The sequence below is a fragment of the Tyto alba genome, unplaced genomic scaffold, assembly GCF_018691265.1.
Source record: "Tyto alba isolate M040663 unplaced genomic scaffold, T.alba_DEE_v4.0 Super-Scaffold_1, whole genome shotgun sequence".
Lineage (NCBI taxonomy): Eukaryota > Metazoa > Chordata > Aves > Strigiformes > Tytonidae > Tyto > Tyto alba.
This window is the reverse complement of record NW_024881261.1, coordinates 32054022-32076261: the sequence shown is the minus strand read 5'-3', so window position 1 is coordinate 32076261 and position 22240 is coordinate 32054022. Positions and strand designations below refer to the sequence as shown.

The following is a 22240-nucleotide window of genomic DNA, read 5'->3' as shown; positions in this document are numbered from 1 at the left end:
AATCCTATCTGAGAAAGAGATTTATTTGATAAAGGTATCACCATTGGAAAGCAATGAGTTGAAAGAGAATTCTGCCTACTGTGAACTGCAGAAAAGCGTTCATAGTTTGAGACACAAAATTGCTCAGAACTACACCCTCTGTGGATGTTTCTGCCAAGGCAATGAGAACAAATGAGAAAATGGTGTTTATTGTTGATGACCACATCAGTCCACCCACTGAGAGATGGACTTGGAAGTCAAGTAAGCTTTGCAGGATCAGCTTCTCATTTGTACATGTCTCCAGTGAGAAAATAGTCTGCAAAGCTGAATCAAGGTTGTGGGTGCTAGTGTAGTGGTACAGATAATTTCTACATGAGCAGAAGATCCTTCTGTTCAGAACCTGAGTCCTCACCCGAGTCCTGTTTATTTTTTATATCCATTTGTGAAGCAGCAAGGCAAAGGATTTGAACCTTAGTCCGTTATTCACAGATAAACAATCTTTGGATTTTGGGTCTTCAGTTTTAATTAAAATTCATGAGTGGGTGGAGCATATCTTAAGACATCTGAAACTGAGTTCAAGCTTCCACATAAAGACATTCTCTAGAGCTACTCTACCCAAGTTGAATAGTTTAACTGGTCGAAGATCAGGAAAGAAAATAAAAATCCATCTGTTATGGATATAAATTGCCACTAGGGGATGATAGTCTCATTGACTCTGAGGTTTATGTGAAATGTCTCACTGTCTTACTGTATCCAAGTTACAAAAGCACAAGCCCACTTAAAAATGGAAGAAAGAATAGCAGTTAGTGTCCCTAAACATTAGTGCAACCAATACTTAATAAGCCTTCAACTATACTGGAAAGAGCGATATATTAGCTAAATAATGAGGTAACATTAGAATTGACCTATCCTTAGCATCTGCAATCCTTAAAAGTAAATACCCATCCAGAAAAAAAAAAAAAAAAAAAAAAAAAAAGAAAGGTATTGTGACATATTCCTATAAATTTCCAACATTTGTTCCAGGTCCATATAGAAATGCTACTACCATATGTTAAACTGAATGTCAGATACATAAACTAAAAGATGGGCCACTAAAGATTATTCTTAGTGAGGCCAATAGAACTGTTCAAAGTACTGTTAGAATGGTCATAGCCTTAGTACAGAGACTATTCAAATGAAAGCAAGTTTATCTCCACATCTAATAAACTTAAACTTCAGAAGAATTAGGTCCATCATTTTAATTTGTGTATCTCTCTGACTTTGAAATTACGAATAATCAAGCTGAGCTCTTAAATCAATCATAAAATTGCCAACTTCTCTCTAGTGACATGATCAAATTCTGCACTGTTCCATTTCACTGAAAATCAAGGCACTTTAAATGCTCTTAATTCTGTCTCAATGCAGTGATGTGCAGAGCAACAGGTTTCTTCAGCAAATACACTAAGCAAAATCTAAACTTTACAGATAGAGGTAGTCCAGTAGAAATCAGCAGCAGCACTTCCATGCTTAGTATACACTTTGCAGGATCAAGTCCTTCAATAGCAAATATATCATTCTATAGTTCATATAAAGCTCATTTCATCAGCTGTCCATGAAAAACACCATCCACTTTACTCCAAACAAAAGTCTTAACAGAAAAAGCCTCAAGGGAGTTTCTGCAAGGGAAGCCATAAACATTGACAGATTAAACTACACTGAATCAATGGAGTTGCAGTCCTTCACACCAGGGCTAAACATTTCCAAATCACGGAAGGAGACAAACAGTGCAGACAGTTACAACTGTGTATGAGCTTGTCATCATCAGTGGAGCAGGAACAGCTGCTACACATGATTTCAAAGAAGCAGGGACTTTCCTCCAGTGGAAAAAACAATCAATTGACATGTGTCACAGGACACGTTGCCATGTCAACCACATACTTTTACTATAGTTAATACAAACAGTGATTGAACTTCTCAGCAGGTAATGGCACTGCAGCAGCTGTTTTCATGACGATAATGGTCATTGCTGCCAGTGTGGTGGCATCCATGAGCCCTTGTCTGGACTGGGACTCACTGCCCTGTATTAGGTGCAACCAAAAGTAAAATATAACATTCAGTTATGGGCTTACTAGGGGAAGGAAGCTAAAGCCAGCTTTATTTCTGAGGGGATTTGTTACATGCTCCTTGTGCCATGTGTGATTGCAACAGTTCTGTCACCCTTCCAGTGTAGAATCAAGACCCTCTCTCTCCTGCTGCACCAAAGAAATTTCTCTTTTAGGGTACCAATCATACCTAACAGGTAGACCAGTATAACTGAGTTCAGTGAAACTATTCATGCAACAGAAGCACATGCTCAAGGGGTTCCAGGATAGGAGATAAAAGTATAAACAGTAAGCAAAAGGCAAAACAAAATAGCCAAATAACAAGTACACCAAGCACTGGAAGCAAAGAACTTGCATAGCCTCCACAACGATTTCATTTTTTTGAAATTACTTCCCCTAGCCTCAGTTCCTACATTCAGAAGGAAAAACAAGAAAACTAAACTGAAGTGTCTTTTAAACTACCAATACAGCAAAGATTTCACTGCAGAATGAATGTTTTCAATGGGACTCCTGTTCCTGCAGAGCTATTACACAATTAAATTTTAAAAGAAGTGAACAAATGGTATGTATACCCACTGAAATGGGAAAACAGTTGGGCTATTAATAAATGATAAACTGTCATGTTTATGATTTTAATAGTAATTAATTACTAGCTACACACATTGTTTTGGCAAAACATTTGTAGGCTTTGTGTATTTTCTAAGAGTCTGAGATGCAGCAAAAATACGCTCTACTACCATCACTTGAAATTTCAATTTTGCTTTACTGATTTCAGAAAATCTGCAGCATTTCTGCTAAAGTCAAAGTGTGAGGAATGTAGGACAAAAATCCATAGAACTAGGCTGTGTCCCATTGCTCACAGAAATTCTTAATATCTTCCAGTGGTTTATTTAGGAAACGTGCCCATTTAAAAAAAAAAAAAAAAAAAAAAAGCCTTAATAGTTTTTCTGGCTGTAAAACTCAAATTTCGATCAAAAAATCAAACTGGATTCTCATCATCATCAGTAAAACAGGTTCTTCTGTAAACAAAATTAGACCTCTGGTTATTCCTATCCATTGCTATTTCTAAACAATGCCCTCAGGACCACCTCGGCAACTTCAATTATCTGCAGTGATCTGCACGAGTGTCACTTGACTTGTCACTGGATCGTAGAAGTTAATTTTGCCTAGAGCTGACACTGGCTCTGCTACAGTACTGCACATAAAGAAATATGTTAAACAGCTAGAAATAAGCTAAATATCTCCTGACTGCCAGTCCAATGTTTCTAACTATACTTCTAACCCTCCGCTTCTCCAAACCTCCTCCAGGCAATAAGAGAATTAAGTCACTTAGATTGATCTATTTTCCATTAACTGGGGTGGGTTTTTCTGAATGCTTATTTGTAATAGATCTTTTATTTCTGGTTGTCCTATATTTTCTGCATTGTTATCGTATGGTAAAGAAACCATGATGGTCCTTACTGTAGAAGTTACTATTACTTTGCTTGAAAATGTTTTTAAGAACAACCAATAGCACAACAAGTAACTCCATTAATAGCGGTAGCAATGGAAGCTAGTTTCTGAGGTTTTGCATCTCAAAGCTGGATCCACTGGTGCCTCATAGTTTGTGATCTCTTGATGAAGTTTCTTTCATGGCTGGGCATTTATGATCATGTATGAGTTTATTTGATGTCTAACAGAGGGTATGAAGTTAGAAGCCAGTCTTTCCTTTACATTATAAGGGGCATTTACAGGAATCCTCTTTACCAACACATTTTTCCATATTTTTAATAAAATAATACCCTTGAGCTATTACACAGTTTGGCTACCATATCTACAATTTAACACTGGAAATTAGTAGGCTGATAAAGAGACATTCAGAGTAATCACATTAGAGTATTTTTAAGATGCAGGCCCAGGTTTTCAAAAGCTGGGGCTTTAATTCATATGCTCAGACTCACATTTAAAATACTACATGACTGGGTCGACTTTCAGAATGGATCAAAGAAAGCTTTGGCACAACAGCACATCTGTAAGATGTTTGCAGATTCAGTTAAAAGCCTGGAAAGGGATTCAGAGCAGCTATGAGCAGTTGCTGCTCATCCTAGAAACCCAGATATATCAGTCCTGCTAAAAAATCTGGATTAGCCCAGGTCCTTTGCCTACACTCCACATTCCATTCAACAGTGAGGAGGAAATTAAAATGCAAAGAAGAAAAGGTGAAAACATCTCGAGAGCTTACAGCATATTTGGGGGACAGAAACACATCATTTGGACTACCTTTGAATATTTTCTTGCTTTACTTTGCCATTGTGATTTTTCTCTGAGAAGCCTGAAGGGTTAACATGTTAATTAAAGCAAGGTATTCTACTCCTTAAATTATTAATTAGAATAAAAACTGCAGCTGGTGTTTAACAGCAACTCAGTCCCAACAGCAGGTTTTAGTCACTTCACCTAAATCAAACATATCATAAAGTTGGCATGAAAATCATATTGTCTGAATCAAGCACATCTGGCAACTGACACATGCTTTTACCTATAATGAAAATAACAAACTACCTCTATTATTTATGCAGATGCACTTCAAATTGTTTGCTACGCTGATGTTTTCTACTACTCACATTCAGAAGCTAAAAATCCTAATGAAGATTAATGATTAAGATCGAGAGGGAAGAAATTGCTTTCTTCCTTCTCAACTGGTGTTATAAGTACTGATACCACTGCCATTCTGTTTTGCACTCAGATGACAAAAAGTAGCTTTTTAATTAAATAGAGTGGGGAATGGATGAGCTTGGCATCTTGGTGCTGGCTTATAAAGTCCTTACTCAGGGTGAGCGGTACTTTATACTATGACTGTTAGGATATCATTATACTGTGAGTAGTCCCATTAAAGTCCATGAAATCCCAGTGTGGGATAAGGTCCTACTCAGATCTTTATTAAGTTTTGATTTATCAGGAGCTGTCGCTTGCTGCGAGAGTGAGAATCTCAGTGTGGAGAGCTCAGGGCTGCTGCCTGCACTAGTGTCAGCAGTCTCATAGCTGGGGTGGAAGGGGCTGGATGAATTCACATGGCTCAGACCTGTCAGAGGTACAAAGTGATGCTGGAAAACAGCTTCACACCCTTCCCTTACCACAGGGAGTAAGGCAGAAGCTATCGTTGTTGCCAGAAAGAAGAGAAGAAAACAGAAGGGCTCTGAAGAGGCATCTTGATTGCTAGAACATGTGCTGGGTACCCCTGGGAAATCAAAACATAGGGCTCTTCATTAATACTGAAAGCACATATAGCATTCATCAGTTATTATTGATGTCTAAAGTGCATGCATTACATATGCATATTTTGAAGTCTGGAGGCCCACTTGCCTGTTTCTCCAAGGACCCAGACTACAAGCGCTTGGTATATGGTGTACTTCCCACATCATGCTGACATACAGTGAGGTAAACAGAAAAAGATCCCTTACCCTTTTGCCCCTCTCTCCTCACCCTGAACACTGAACCACATACTAGAAACACTGACAGCACCGCATCAAAACCAACTAGCTTCTCCTTATATTGAGATTAATTAGTTTATTGGGTAGCCTAATTACATACCTTGAAATAAGAGCTTGGAAATTTCATCACTGCCATATGAAAGAATCATAGTAGTTAACATCCACCCCATTCTGACTGATGGTTTTCTATTCTCTTTCAGATAGATATGACTATTCATAAATCAATTAAATTAAATCAGTGGCTTATCCTTCTAGGCTGGTTTTAATGGTTTAGAAGGCAAACAACTTTAGTGCATGTGATTACATTTTTTTTTTAATGGAACCTTGGCAGCTGTATCAAAACAGCTTTTCTAAGGCAACACCATTCTCTCCCTCATCTCCAGATGAGTCTGGAAATACTCCTGTATTATATTATATGGGGGCATGTGTGCAAAAGAAAACACTGCTCAGTAAGGCAGATGAGCCCAGGAAGTGGAAAGAACATATGCAAACCTTCCCTTAGCAATGCAGTACTATTTCCAGAGAAGTTTCCTTTCCCTCTAGAAAATCCTTTGCAACACAGGAACTAAGAACTAATAGCAAAGCACTCCGGGCAATAATCAGTAGCATCTTAGATTCCAGGGAAACTAAGAACTCACTCAGCTCCTTTCCCCACTAAACACCCATAACCTGCATCTATTGAAAGTGTGTTTTGCTGTTTTTTTTTCTTCTTTTTTTTTTTTTCATCATCAGGAATAGTTTCTGAATCTCCTTATAAGGATATTCAATTTTTAAAACCTTTTCTTTAAATAGCAAGTTTAGAGTTTTCCACCTCATGGCAAGACAGTCTATAAACATTTTAGAATGTATTGGAACAACCTTTATTTCAGAAGACGAAATACTGTCCTATATATCATTTAAGGTGTTAAGAGTTTAAGGTGTGGGAAAGAATGATCTCCTATCACGGAGACATTTATAGGGGGAGTGGCTAGTTTAGATTTGAATGAAAATGTCAAAGAGAAAAGTAACCAGATTAAGTGTTTGCAAGATGATGAAGCTCACTATCCTGAGTAAAAAAAAAAAAAAAGCAAGAGTAACAGCATAAAAATAATGGATTTCAAATGACCAGATCCCAACAGACTTCAGGAACTGGAGGAGAAAATCACTTAGGAAGCTGATTTAAAGAATCAAGGACTACAGAAGTGCTGGCAATTCCTGAAAAAAAGACCATATCAAAGACACGGGTGCAAACTATCTTAATCTGAGGAACAATAGGAAGAAATTATAAGAAGCTGTTACAATGTCAGTAAGAGCTCCTTCATGACCTATAAAACCAAAAGCATTTTTTTTTCTAAGTGATTATAAAAGAGTAGTGCAACCATTTGTCTAAGAATGCATACACACTGCAAATACACACGAGAAGAAAAATCAGAGAATCAAAAGTAAATCCTCTTCACAACACCAGTAAATCTAGCCTATATGATTTAAAATGTTACTGCACAAAGCTGTTTGCTTCATCCCTTGAATGAAGTTCCTGTGTCCACAGGAGAGCTGGCAGAAAGACACATGCCTGTACCACAGATATCCCATACAAAGTCTGATTTCTTAATTTACAGCTGATTTCATCAGCACAACATGAAACAGATGACTGTGCACTGAGGTCCCCAAAACTGAAACTCGCAACCTACAGCACAGGCATGGCTCAATCTTTAGGCTGCTGAATTTGCTCTGAGAGATCAGGTTTTGAATTGATGGTATTGAACTAAACTTTTAGGATATATGAAGTACAATCATTACTTATTTTTTTATTGCAGGCTATTAATTCACCTTGCAATGTGAAAGATGGATCATCTTAGTGGAGCACAGGACTGGCCACAGCATAGTGACACTGGTCAGCATTAACCAACCAACTCCAGGAGGATGGCTGGGCAAGCATTCTTCCTCTGCCCTTGCTGGAAACTTTTCTTCTTTCCCCTCTCCTCCCTCCATCCAAAATAATCTAAAGAAATAAACAATTCAGTGCATGTTCCTTATACTCAGAGTCAGCCTGCTGACACTGAATATGTGGCAATAAACAGAAGGTGGAAAAATTACTTTTGCTGCCAGGTGTGTGAGATATTCTAGTGCTGTGACCATGGTATGAGAATGACAGAACCACTGCTCACATGTTGATGAGGAATTGTGCAAGGTGAGAAGACATTTTTTTTTACATGAGCAAATCATGCATTTCCCAAAATATGCAACAGAAAAGCAGAGTTGGAAGCTCATATATGTCCCGTCTGAGCTGACAGCAAGTAAGAAAACAGGTACAACTTTCCCTTGTTATAAGTAGGTACACCTGCTTTCAACTTCATCTCATTGTTTCACAGGAATTAGCTTACTGTGATAAAGTTCTTACTAATTATTGGTAGTTCTGCAAATGAATTTTATTTGCTTCTTCTGGCTGCAGGGATGATTTCAGGGAGACTTTCTGACTCTGGATGATTTGGAAACCTACGCAGAAACATGCACTATATTACCCTATAATGGAACAACCTGCATGACCTTTATAATAGGGTCCACTATTACACTAATTACTCTGACCCCCACAGATAAATGCTGTAACATACAAGTAACCTTACAGGATGTTTTGTTTTTGTTTTTTTTTCCAGGTAGCTGTTTCACTAGCAAGTATCATGAAGATATTTATACATTTTCAGGTTCTACCTGGCTTCCCACTTTGAGGGTCTTTGTTTAAATACTCTTCTGACAAAGACGTATACCATAGGGTCACATAACAGTATCTTTTTGTGCAAAAGAATAGCAAATATAGCCAGCAGACAAACACATGAAATGGTATATTAACATGCAAAAAAGCAGTTAGTTAATTTTGCATTGTAGGTCAAATAAATATCTACCTGATATAGTGGAAAAAAATATTAATGCTTTCGGCAGGAGTGAAACTCAAATACTTGAGCACACTGACCAGCCCACTTTAATGGTTGATTGTCATCCAGAATCCATTTTCAAAACAGAATTCATCATGAAGTTTTTCTTCTTACTCTTGTTTTTGTCCTTAAAAAATGATGGGTTGAAGTAGTCTTTACAGTTAGGAAATGTCTGAAGCTTTAAGGCCATCTCTGTTTGAATTGCTATAGTAATCATTATTTTGCCTTTTTAATATCCTGTTATATTAGATTTTATTATCAGTTCATATAATACATTAAATCATCTTCTTTAGAGAAAAACAACAGAAATATAAATATCCTATTTGGCAAAAATCTTCTATTACTGCATTTTGTATTGTTTATCCCTTAGGAGTCAAATAGAAAATAAAACCCAACAAAATAAGCCATAGGTACTATCCTTGTAATAAAAAGAAACCACATACTGCAACAAAGAAGGTTGAAGTCAGGGGCCAATGAGGTTTAATGTATGCAGAAAGCATACAGCTACTGTACTCTATGGAAAGCCAGTGAATAACCTATATTAATATAAGAAAATCTGACTTTAAAAATATGAGAAAATCTGAGCTGAGAACAAGACACTGCATACGAAATCCTAGACTTGAACCAATCCTTGTACATTTTGATGGGCTGTCATGAGGGTTGCTGCCTTTGCTAGATTTTTACCCTTCCAAAGCAAAAGAAAAAAAATAATAAAAAATCATTTTATTACCTGCACAGATGGTAGATTTTGCTAACGTCATATCCAAATCATTTTCTTCTCTAAACTGTGCATGCATCTGAATGTTAATGCCTCAACCCATTTAAACCACAGAACTTCCCAGTAACAAGAACAAAAGAAGAAATGCTATAAAGTAGGTGTCGTAAAAGTAGAGTTGAAGAGGGTGTGGAATCACAAGTCTCTTGGTTTGCCATTGATCTCCAATATATGCCATGTTTTTATAATGGCAACTGGAGAGATGGAATTCAAGCTTCATTTTCGGCTATGCATTCTCATTTTTCCCAGGAAAATGTCCTTGGGAAATATTTGCACTTATATGCTTGCCTGCTTGCTCAATTACAGGAGTAATTAGGATCCATTTTAAACTGTGGTTGAACGGCATATGCCAACACTCAGAAAGCTTTTTAAAAGGCTGCAGACTTTGTGAAGCCCTGGACTTCCTAGAAGCACCCACTGGGCAACACCATCAACGAACATGAAATGAAAAAATAGGCAATGGGTGTTCCAGCACTGGCAACAACACAGTGCCTTGTCCTGAACAGCGCCTGAGGGCAAACGGCTGGCAAGCTCTGACCTTGAGCTGCTGCCCTGCCACCCAGGCTGCAGAGTATTTCTCATGAGCGTTCTTCCATGGGGTCTAAACTGGGAATGTTCTGGAAAGAAAAAGATATTTGAGTTTTTGTCCCTGCTCATTCACTTGCATCTTTCTTACACTCATCTTTAGCTTTCATTTTTATGGGTGAACTTAATCTAGTTATTTAATGATTGAAGCTTTTGCTCACAGGCCTTAAATAATAATCACAATAATTATTTTTTATCATGCTCATTCATACATGCCTCCTGCCAACGTGCCTGAGGTGCTGCACAGACACTGCAAAACATAGTACAAATTAAACATAACAAAAGAAAATCCAATGAAATATTTAGAAAGCCATGTATGATATTAATAACAGAAAGGCTGTTTTCAAACGCAAGGAATTTCAAGGCAAAATCACTGCAAATACAGATGGATCCCTGTGAGGTTCTCGCTACCAACCCTATCAAATCTGCTTAACTACACCAGATAAACCTTTGTTGATTTCCCTCTAGCTGGATCTTCAAAATACTTTCCTCATTTTCTTTGAAAACATTTTGAGATTGTTTTTGTTCTGTATGTAACCCAGAAAATCCATCTTTTTTGGTACTTGCAGAGCTATTATAATACAGACATTTCCGGCCATCACCTTTAACACAGCTAAACTGACAACGTGAAGATAGGAAAAAATTGTTACTCTGTTATACAGAAAGGGAACTGAGACAGAGAGGAGGCTAAGTTTGCCAAGAACAAAGCTAGTAGTAGAAAAAGAATTTGCACCCAAGCCTTACAAGTGCCAGACTATCACCCAAACTAAGATGCAGTAAATCTTCAGCTGTCACCAAAACACATGAAATTTGGGGATTAAAATGCAAACAAGGAAATCCCAAATTGTGAAACAACAGCTGTGAACTTAAAAGCAGATATAACATGCGTTTGTATGCAGTCCATGAATGCATATATATAGAGATGCCTTTCAAAACTTCCATAACGTGCAAATGTTAAGGATCAATTTGATAAAATCTTAAAGTCTTTTGAATTTACAAATAGTCTACTTTTTTATGTCTTAATTTTTCTGCATGATTCTCAATCTCTTCTCAGACAAGCTCTCCTAAACCTGAGTTTTGGAATATCTGTACAGCTGCTGAACTGCATGTAGTCTGCTTGTTAACAAGAAATGAAGCTGGAAGTTAAGTCACTGCTAATTAAACTCATAATTACAAGTGGAAGGTCAGACAGCAGATCCAAGAGCTGTTTGAAAATGTAATAAGACAAAAGAAAGAACAAACTCGCATGTAATACATCAGCCCTTACTTGGCAAACTGACCCACTGGAAGACTTCTCAGCTGCATACTGTTCTGAAGGCAAATATTAGAATAAATGCAAATCATTTGGGTTTAAACAAGTTTGTCAAGGATTAGCACAGGCTTTAAACATCACCCAGATTTCTATTTAAAAACGAAACTTAAGAATTGCTCATTTACAAAGTTAGAACACAGATCATGGCTTCCTACCCTGAGCTCCAAAGTTGTTACCACCACCACCTTTGTAGAAACGCCTTCTCTTTTGGAAGTGGGAAACATTTCCCCCCTCTGCTCACGTCTGGCTGGGAAATCTGCTTGATGTTTTTCTGACCTGCCTATGAATCTCCACAAAGACAGAAATCCTGAGGTAAGCACTATGCTGCCTTTGTTCCCTTGTTGTGAGGTTGGGGCAGAGAGAAGATGAGAGCAGCACAAGAGGCAATTTGGACAGAGGGCTCAGAGAAGCAGTATTGAAAGTGCAAAGGGGTGTGGAAGTACCAACAGCTAGCAATGAAAAAAAAGGAAATGCAGGACAGATGAGGAAGGCTCATGCTATTTTCTGCTATCATCAATCTCTTGAAGGGCTGGAGTTTTGGTGTTAGTCTCAAACTCCACGTTCTGACTGTCCCCAGCACCCTGTCACATTGGGACGAGTGATGGGCACACAGGACACACGAGGAGCACGGCAGCACGTGTAGCTGTGCCAGACCAGAAAGCCAGTGCCTTTCTCTGTTATCATGCTTGTGATGAAGCCCTTGAGGGTTTGGGAAAATCCAAGGAGAAGTATTTTTTTTCTTTCCAAGCTAGGTACATTTCTTAAACAGGATCTGGGCACCTGGACAGCACAGCACTTGGGAACCTGTTTGGGGTTTAGGAAATACAGAAATACAAGCAGCATATCAAAGCTGCTTTCTGCCAAGCCTCCTGCTCTGGGTATTTCACCTTTCTGTGAGCCACAGGCAGTCCCTGAAACTCATGGAAGGGTGGAAAAGCCTTGTGAGATTTGTCAATACCAGATTAAAAAAAAAAAAAAAAAAAAATCAGGCTTTTATCCAACATGCTAATTCTAAAAAGTCTGCCTTCCAACAGTTCAACTTTGTTTCAGTGAATGTCTCACCTTCTAATAAATATCCTTTATGATTTCTATGGCACAGTTGTTTTGCAGTGAAATGTGGAGGTGATGATCACTGGGTTGATTGACACCTAGTTATTCAATCAAACATACTCCTATTCAGCTAGTCACAGACCACACGTGTGAAATGTGATGCTGAAACAACTTTTATTAGGCATTTTGGAGGGGGCTCAGGAGGAAAATCAGTCTTGCAATGCAAATCTTAACTATGTTGCAGCTACTGTAGCACCATAACACTATTTTCTCTTCTGCTGGCAATTTAGCAGCAGCAGTACTGAAGACCAGAGGAATTCCCTATGGAGGGACAGATAACAGCGCACATTTATTGGGAGGATGGGGGGCTGGTTTCTTAACAATGGAATTATACACAGCTGGATTTGGTAGTTCTCAGCTGGCAAACAAATTTTCAGCTATAACTCACTGTGCCTTTTTGGGTGGGAAAAATGGATTTCATGTAAGTATTCCTTTCTGGGTCCATGAAAGTTATAATGCAGGCAAGCTGATTGGCAGATTTATAAAGGCAAAAATAGCCACTCCACTTCATACAATGCTGAAGCCAAGTCGTACTGGGAGCTGAGACACCAGGCCATGATGCATTCATGTAAGGCAGTAATTTACTTCCTCGGGAAAAATATATGTTCTAAATCTCACACAATATTTTATAAGATGTTTCTCCTAAAGAGTGGGGGCATGAAAATACCTTCATCATAGCTTAGAAATGGATGATGGCTCAACAGAGCTTCTGGAAAACCCATTTCTTTACCCCATCTCCTCTCTCCTCAGGCACTAGCATTTTTCGGTAAGAAGGGTTAGTCCAGACCTCTCTCTCTCAGACTAGCAGGATCTCAGAACAGTCTGCAAACTTTGTAAAATACCCACAGGCAAGCCAAAACAAGCAAGTACCTTAACTGTCTCAGTTACAGAATCATAGAATAGTGTGGGTTGGAAGGGACCTTAAAGATCATCTACTTCCCACCCCACACACCAGGCAGGGCCCCCTTCCCCCAGCCCAGGGTGCTCCCAGCCCCGTCCAACCTGGCCTTGAACCCTTCCAGGGAGGGGGCAGCCACAGCTGCTCTGGGCACCCTGGGCCAGGGTCTCACCACCCTCACAGAAAAGAATTTCTTCCCTCTACCTAATCTGAATCCACCGTCTTTCAGTTTAAACCTGTTACCCCTCATCCTATCCCCACACCCCCTGATAAAGGGTCCCTCCCCACCTTTCCTGTGCCCCCTTTAAGCCCTGGGAGGCCACTCTAAGGTCTCCCCGGAGCCTTCTCTTCTCCAGGCTGAACCCCCCAACTCTCTCAGCCCGGCCTCCCAGGGGAGCTGCTCCAGCCCCCCCAGCATCTTCATGGCCTCCTCTGGCCCCGCTCGAGCAGCTCCGTGTCCTTCTGCTGTTGGGGGCCCCCGAGCTGGCCCCAGCACTGCAGGGGGGTCTCCCCAGAGCGGAGCAGAGGGGGAGAATCCCCTCCCTGGCCCTGCTGCCCCCCCTGCTCTGGCTGCAGCCCAGGGCACGGGTGGGTTCTGGGCTGCAATCACACGGTGCTGGCTCACAGGCAGTTTTCCCCCACCAACCCCCCCAAGTCCCTCTCCTTGGGGCTGCTCTCCAGCCACTCCTCGAGGGCCCAGCCTGGGTTTGTGCTTGGGATTGCCCCGACCCCTGGGCAGGACCTTGCCCTTGGCCTTGTTGAACTCCATGAGGTTTGCCCGGGCCCCCCTCTCCAGCCTGTCCAGGTCCCTCTGGATGCCATCCCTGCCCTCCAGCGTGTCACCCACCACACAGCTCGGTGTCCTTGGTAAAATTGCTGAGGGTGCACTCCATCCCACTGTCAAACAGTGGTCAAATCAAAGAGCTTTCTGACAGCCACCATTTCAGATTACCTTGGGAATGATTTAGGTGCCTAAGCCAAAGTACCCCAGGCAATATGAATAATGCACACTGTGGCTGACAACACCTAACCAAGACCCCTGTCCTTATAGCCAAGTAGCTGGAGCACAGGCAGTGAACCTCATGGCAACTTAAATTACTTAGACATTTATGGTTTGGCACCTGAATTACTCTGCTGATGTTTCAAACCACAGTAGAGTGCTTTCTTCCTTCTGTATCCTCACTTTGTACAAGGGGATGTGATATCAGAAACCCAGAAAGTGGAAGCTACAATTATGTATAGAAAGGCATTTAATTATAATTCTTCAGCTGCCATCTCTAACAGCAGAAGAGTATTTGGGCTCTAAAATCCCAAAACAATGCTGAGCATTTCCTTTACCCAAATAACTTCTCTTGTCAAGTTTCGTAGCAATGTCCTTTCATTTTAACAAGGGGACTCAAACCCCCTTGTAAACGTAATAGCTCAGCCTCAAAGGCCTCCTCTAATAATTCATAGTCCTGCTCTTAAACCTGTGTCTTTTTTTTGCCAATTCCTCACTGCATTTCACCCCAAATTTTGTCCTCCTCTGAACTGTGATGAGTTTTGGGAGCTGCTCAGTAGACCAAACAATTTCTTCTGTCATGAAGGAACTAAAGCTTTCAGAAATTTTTGAGAAGATCATTATTCAAGGTTTCTGGAGAACTATTTCGGTCTCGGGTTTCAAGAGCAATTTATTCATTAAGCTTAATCTTACTCCCATTACAGCCAAGCCTCACAGATACTCTGTGGTAGTATTATTCTATTTAGTTTCTCATGTTATTTCCAGAAATTAACTGCAGTTCTTCTTTCTATTACTGTTAAGCCCCACTTATTTTGGCTAAACTAACAGAAAATTAATTTAAAACCAAAGCTAGTTACAGTTTTGGGCTGGTTTTATTATTATTATAACACTATATCCATACAAAGTGTTACATTACCTGCAAGTACACAACAGCAAGTTAAAAATTGGAAATACTGTTAAACTTGTGTTTATGAGAAATGCACTTATTTATGTCCTTCTGTGCAGATACCACAGAGAAGACAAAAAGCAAATTTTTAAAGTGCCAGCCTTACCTAAGCGCCAATGCCTCAGTTTTAGGAGACAAGCACAAATGTTACAGTCCCAGTTTTCTCAGTGCAAACCCAAATGAGACCAACAGAGTAACTGTGTCACTCTCTAGCACCTAAAATCCTTGGCTCAGTATTTTCTAGGAGAGGAACTTGTGTCACACTGCCTGTCCTCTGGTCACCTCTCCAATCCATCACCATCAGAACAAACATGAGATATCAGCCTCTAGCCCTGTCAGCACTGACTGCAGAAGATCAACGGCCCTCCCAATACTCCATGCTAGTGTGAAGGTGGGAATTTTGTCTGTGTTTTGAGAGAAAAAATAAAAACATTCTTTAGCTTTTAGATTTTCTGAAGAAAAACAAATTACACACACATACGCACACACACAAATTGCCACCAAACAACCAGCAGTTCTCTGGAGCTGCTCAGAGGCTTGGTTTACTGAAAATATTCTCATTGGGTATGGATTAGTAGGCAAACAGCAGGGGAAAGAAGTCAAAGGTGCAAGATAAATTGGGTTTGTTACAGAAGCTGTAATTTATCATCACAATATTGCCAACATAACTGTAGAGAATTATATATAAATGTAATAAAACAACTGCTATATTACATCTATTATCCCAGAGTCAGGTTCGGTTATCTTTTTCTCCTGAAGAAGAGTATTTTCCTGCAAATAATGCCACTGAAGCTGGCCATTTGTATTTTAAGAGACCACCTATATTACCTTACATGCAAATAATAGTATAAACAACAGTGTATATCAAAATATTAAGAGCATAAAATTACACATTGAAGGTGGTAAGTGAAATGTTATGTAGTTCCCTAGAGGTGAAAGTTCCCTCTTATGTTCAACAAAGAAGTAAAGACAGCTGAAGCAGTGAGAGCTCTGGTTAAGCAAAATACATGAAAACATGAAAGACCTCTCTTCTGGAAAAATACACAATTAAAGAGCCATTGTCCCCTCCATGCACCTGTCAAAACTGCTGGGGAGTTGTTGGAGTGAAGGTGAAGAGGGGGGGAGAAGAGAAAAGCAGCTACTGCAAATAAGCAGAGTATTTTATTAGAGAGTTATCTCTTTCTTGCAAGAATGAGTGCTCAAATGGATAATACCCTTCTGTGAAATCCAGGTTTCCAGCTTCATGTTAAGAAGAGGCTCTTACCTTATGGGATTATCCATTCTTGATACTGTGAGAAATGCTGCTAAGTTTGCTGTGTAGGAAGAACACACGATAAGGGTGAAGAGCCACCAGCTTCCCATTACAATGCGCATAGCCACAGAATTGACAGCAGATTCACTCCCTACAAATGAACAGAGAAAATGAGGGTCTTTCAGCAGCTTCCATTTACAATTACCCGCCATGTGCCCTGTTATGTTAAACTTTGTTGGAGCTACCCCTCTGCATTTCTGCTTCCCTTCCAGATCATCCTTTCACTGTGAGAAAAGCACTGATTCTGTTAAGATTGATAATTTAAAAACATCTTCTCCAGTCAACTCTTGCGCTGCATACTGTTCTAGAAAAGATTGGGAATTACTGAGGATCAAATCTACAGAAGAAGAAAAATACTCTAAATAAAGAAAGTTTAATGGTGAAGCGTGACTAACATACAGGAATTAAATCATTACAATGTTGAGCATATAGTAATATTCTGTTTTCAATGGCCATTTTAGATTTACAAAAAACCCACAGAACTGTTCAATGGTTTGTGTGCTATCTGTGCTGCATTTAAATCTGCAAAGAGCGAAGCATTAGTGTCATTACTTGTTACTCTTTACAGCATTTGAAACAATGTGAAGATTTCCTACCAGTAGGCTTCAAGCACAGCTATGCTTGAACGTTGTTGGAGACCAAACCTTACCATACAGATGGCATTAGTCACTTCAGTGTATGTTTGTGCTGACTGTATCTTACTGTACTTAAACCCATCAGAGATGCCACCTTAATGAGATGAGGGATGAAGTTTCATAGCAATAGTAAGGATTTTCCAGCTGAAGCTTTATAAACTTGCAACCACAATGAAAAAATGAAAAAAAAATTAACAACATACTCATGTTAGTATACAACAAAACCTGCCTCCCAAGAATAGTACTAACATTATAGATATGGGAAAAAAACTGTGTAGGCAGATTTTGCAAACAATTGTTTACAAAAGTAACTTTGTTAATGGTAGTAATTTTACTGAATTCAGTAGGATTAGTCCTATGCCTAGAGATTTCAGAGTGTAAAGTTTTTTACATGACTACAAATTATTTTCCTATTCAGTTCAAAGAACCAAAAGATAAACTGTCTCACTTTAGTTCAAAAGCATGTAAATTTCTAAAATTAAATTTAAACAATTAGAAAAGCTGCTAGTTTCAGAGGTGGAGAAGTATTGTAATTTTGCACCAAGCCAGCCCTGTAGTTTATTTATTCCGCAATAATTTTCCCAAAGTGGAAAGGTCTGCTAAAAGTTTTTGTGGACTTACTGAGACACAGAATAGGAGAAGATAACCCCCCTCAAATTTACCTACTTCTTCCCACTTTTCATCATCTGGGCTAGTGAAACCTATTATCTCCCCGCACGAGCCTTCCCTTTCATTTTTAGACCATTCCAGCCAAGACTAACACGTCCTGACCTGCTTCACCCAAGGCAGAACATTTCTGAACATCCATCAGTGGTGTTTATGAGAGAGTAAGTACCTTGCTGAACAAAGGCGCCGTACACGACCCAGATGGCACTGTGGAGGGTGGAGGAAGCAGAAGGGCTCGGCTGGGAAGCGTTCTGTGTCCTGACTGCCTGGATCCGGTTCAAGACAAATATCAAGACGCCGACAATGGGGATGGCTGCAGCAATGCAAGCCCACACCGCAAAGTCGAAAGGAGCAAAGAGAGAGAAGATGTTGATTTTCTCTTCGGGTTTTTTGATTAATATCCCCACGGAATAGTCCATGTACCGCTTGCTGAAGTCCACAACGCTCTCTCGTTCTGGTGTTATAGTGATGGCTGAGATGGCTAGGTCTGCTCTCTGTGAGACAAATGCAACGGATCAGATCTCTCCCTTTCACCATGAATTTGGCCAGCGTGAGCCTTAAGGAGAAACTTTTTAAGAAACAAGTGACTCCATGCATTTCTTTCTATAACTTAACACATTTAGAGAAATTTAAATAAATTGTCTAAAAATAAAACCAGAATCAGTTTCATCATTTGAACATTAGTTAATTGCACAGGTCTAAAGCAGAATAGTGAAACGTAACCTGTCAAAGTACTCAAGAACAAAAAGCCTCACCCTGACTCCTCTCTGGAATAAGTGCAACCTATCTGACTTTAACCCTCACTTGTTTTCCACAGGATGCCTGAAACTCCAAACCATACTAACCTGGTGCATTGCAAGGAATAGAAACACTATTTCGTTAGTTTGTGTATATGATAGCAAGGTGCAAAGAGCTAATGTTTGTCCTCTCTGCAGAGCTGCCAACTTATCATATTCATTAAGGGATTTCATATGACAACTGGGGGGAAGGCTTTTCTTGTTTTTTTTTTTTTTACAATGAATAAAGTGATTGCAAAAACTAGTAACTGGAAGAATGCACCAAAGGCAACTTAGCTCCTGAAACTGCTTTGAGCTCAATATTTAAAGCGAGTAGGTTTTACACGTAGAGGGTCCTTAAAGAGTACAAAAACTCAGTGAAAGATAAACCAGAAGTTAATAAATAAGATTCGCAAAGCTTTTGAAGAGCTGGAATTAGATTTTAAATATTCTTCCATCTTAATAAAAACAGTTATCTTCGAAAAATAGAATGTGCTTTTTGTTTCCTATCTCTACATTTTGCTGGGAAAGTAAAGCAAATGTTAGGTGAGGGAGGTCTGCTTTTAAATACTTTAGAGTCAGTGAAAGAGCTAGTTGTAGAAATACCATTAAATATCATAATAGATATTTTCTTCCTTCAAATAAAGCAATTTCCAAAGAAATTTAACAGGATTTCTTAGCACATTTTCAAATCAATGAAATTCAAACAGCTTATGTCAATGCAAAATAAGTAAAAAATTCTTTATATTTCCTAGGACTAACCAAGAATGTCCCATTATCATATACACATCTGCTATTGCTTTAATTGCTTCTATTTCTTCCTAAACATCTACTTACCAGATACTGAGCCGCCTACTTACTAGATAATGAGAAAGCTTTCACTTTCAGTAATAACTCCACTGCAGAAGAGTAACCTTTTCTACAAAGGGCAGCAACATAGAATATTAATTCCTTTGATTCTCCTTCTTGATTAACATTTGTCCCATGTCAGATAGTAAGAACATGAACAAAATACACTCTAATTTCATTCTCTGGGAGATTCTGAGGTACAAACTTTTCCCATTTACTTCGATGGAGTTCAATTAATTTACTCCTGATTTGCAAGACTGTAATTAAGAAAAGAAATTTGCTCCTCTGTTTTAAATGAACGAATAATCTTGAGATCAGTTTAAATTCTGGTCCTTCAGAACACTTCTTTATGGTATATTACTATGGACGCTTTTCCTGCTTTGGAGTCAGACAGTTGATCATTATCAAACACATTGCCACAAAGTGACCTAAATAAAGTTACACCTACAAACATGTAGCAAAAACATAGTGACAAAAATTAAAATAATAGTAATTAATATTTTAAGAAGAATGCATTTTTTTTATCTATTTTCTAATGTCATTGATTCACACACACACATACATGCCCTCTCTTCCTATTCTTACAGCTATGTAAACACAGAGATTTACACTGATATAATTTACGTTGAGAACAGTTGGGAGTAAATAGAACAACAGACTCTCTAGTTCCTGTCCTGTATACAAGGTCTTAAATCACACAGTGTACACCACACTCAAACCACCCACAGCTCAGAAGTGTTCTGCGTTGATGCTTTCATCCTAATTCATTCTCTTGTAATTTGGAATGGAAGAAGGGGAGAATTTAAAAAAACATCCTTACAAAGCTTTGACACCCTACTCCAAAGCTTCTCCTCTGTATACCTTGTTAATGAGCTCTCCAATCATGCCATTCCAGGAGCTGTTTTGGAGCTGCTGTCCATATTTGCCATCAGGAGCTTGATATATCTCATACTTGAAGCCCAGGTTCTTGGCAAGTGCGTCCAGGACATCAATGGAAAATCCTTTATATCGTTTTGGTTGCCCGAGTATGTTCTCTGCCACCATCACAAAAGGTTCTTCCTGAGAACAAAACAATATCTTAACTGACACTTGAAACAAGTTTTTTAGTTTGCTTCTCTTAGCAAAATGATGTTTCCTGAGTTAATTCTGGACAACTTGGCACAGATTTTGAGACACTCATAACCTTCTAAGGCAAAAACTGTAGGTTGCGTGGGATACTACAAGGCATCTCAACCAGACAGCTCTGCCTCAGCACCTGAGTCCTATCTATGGCCTTGGTTTTTCCACAATTCTTGAGAAGAGGCAGAGACTCCAGAAGACAATTCAACTCCCCTCTAGCTGCTTCCTGGTGCCCACAGGATGAATTGCTCTCTGAAATACCTGCCTCTTCTCAGTGACTATAAAGAAGACACAGACACCTGTCTTAGTGCCCTAACTAGCTGTCTAGAATATAAAGTTAAGCATGAGTCCTAGATAGGAACATTACTACTGTCCATCTATCTCAGACCATATCAGATTTAGAAAGCCAGCTTTTACAGAAAATGATTAATCGTTTATCCAGGAGGCATACTTAAACAGAAGCTAAAAACACTGCTTTTTATGACTATTTAAAATTTTGAAAATTCAAAGAATAATCTTTATGGGTACTGGTTCCTGAAGTATTTTAAATTAAAGTATGCTTTGGGACCAAGGAAATGCTGTATTTTGTGGTGTGTTTTCAGTCAGGGAAGAGCATCCAGCTCTCCAGTGGGGGAACACTGGAGCTGCAGGCAGCACAGCAACCTGGTACTGACATTCTCGTGGAAGGGACCTGCTCACCTCCCATTTAAACTAGAGCACAACCTTACCTGTCACCAGACAGAGAAAAAAACTGGGGACTGGAGGGAGTACCTTAATGATCCTATGCGGTACTTCCTATTTGTAACATGATTCAGAAAAAGAGAAATAAAAACCACGGAAAGCACATTCTGCAATCTGCAAACTACAGTATTTTAGCCAAGAATGCATTCAAGACCCAATTTAGCATGTAGCTGACAGGAGCTCTGCTACCACTCTAGATATTAACAGACAGTAGTCCCAAAAGCATAATGATTTTTTTGAAAGACTATGCCTTTCTAAAAGATACAGTTTATCTCAATGAGAATTTATGAGCTTGGTGGAGGAAATACTTGATTAAATTTTACAGGCTGCAGTGTACACGAGCCAAGATTTGATTATCATAATTGGCCCATCTGATCTTAAAATCCATGAAATGCTGGAAACCACGTATGTGAGTTAGAGTATGGTATCTGGAATGAACCCCTGTGCACTCGGGCCCTGTGCTGGATCCATGCCCAGTAGGACTTACAATGCAGAAAAACAGCATAAGCAAACAAACGCTCCATATCTCCCACAGTGCACAGCTTCACATGAAATAATAAAAGGCCATCATCTATCTTCCTTGCTTTTGTAAATGATCATCCAAAAATGAAGAACTGAAAATGATAGGGAAAAATACTGAGGGAAGTGCCCATAATACTTAGTCAGATCCTTTTTATTTTGAGCATTTTCTTTCCTGAACTCAAATAGGATCATACCAAGACAGTCACCACTTTGAGTGTCAATCCTTGTAAGTCATTGCCCAGACGTCGTTCTTGTAGGCTACCGTTCAGTCCTTTCTCAGAGTCCCACGTTGCCAACTAGAACAGAAAGTATAGTGAGTCTGAAGGACTGTTAGGCAGAAATCTTTCAGTATTTACATAAACATTTAACAGTAGCTTGACCGAATCCAGAACTGATGTAGAGAGGATGAGAGATGTGTGGCTTTTTTTTAAAGCAGAATCAGAATTAGTGAGATGCAGAGGACAGGCATAAACAAGTGCCTTGCCTGAATGTATTTTCATTGATGCCTGTAACGTAACTACTCTCTTATCTGTAGCATTCTTCACATTATTTCACTTAGTT

At 39.3% G+C, this 22240-nt stretch overlaps 1 protein-coding gene across 5 annotated transcripts in view; it reads right to left on the bottom strand.

Moving 5' to 3' along the window:
* The window catches only part of GRID1 (glutamate ionotropic receptor delta type subunit 1), a 546772-nt gene that overhangs the window by 37960 nt on the left and 486572 nt on the right, over positions 1–22240 (bottom strand). For 4 of the 5 annotated variants that reach the window (XM_042786743.1, XM_042786724.1, XM_042786736.1 and 1 more), the window contains 4 exons: positions 21874–21975; positions 20159–20356; positions 17842–18166; positions 16324–16462 (listed from right to left, as the gene is read on the bottom strand). In XM_042786743.1, the coding sequence (XP_042642677.1) occupies positions 16324–16462; positions 17842–18166; positions 20159–20356; positions 21874–21975 (764 nt within the window). The remainder of the gene's footprint in view (positions 1–16323; positions 16463–17841; positions 18167–20158; positions 20357–21873; positions 21976–22240) is intronic. The other variant, XM_042786731.1, reaches the window with a different exon arrangement.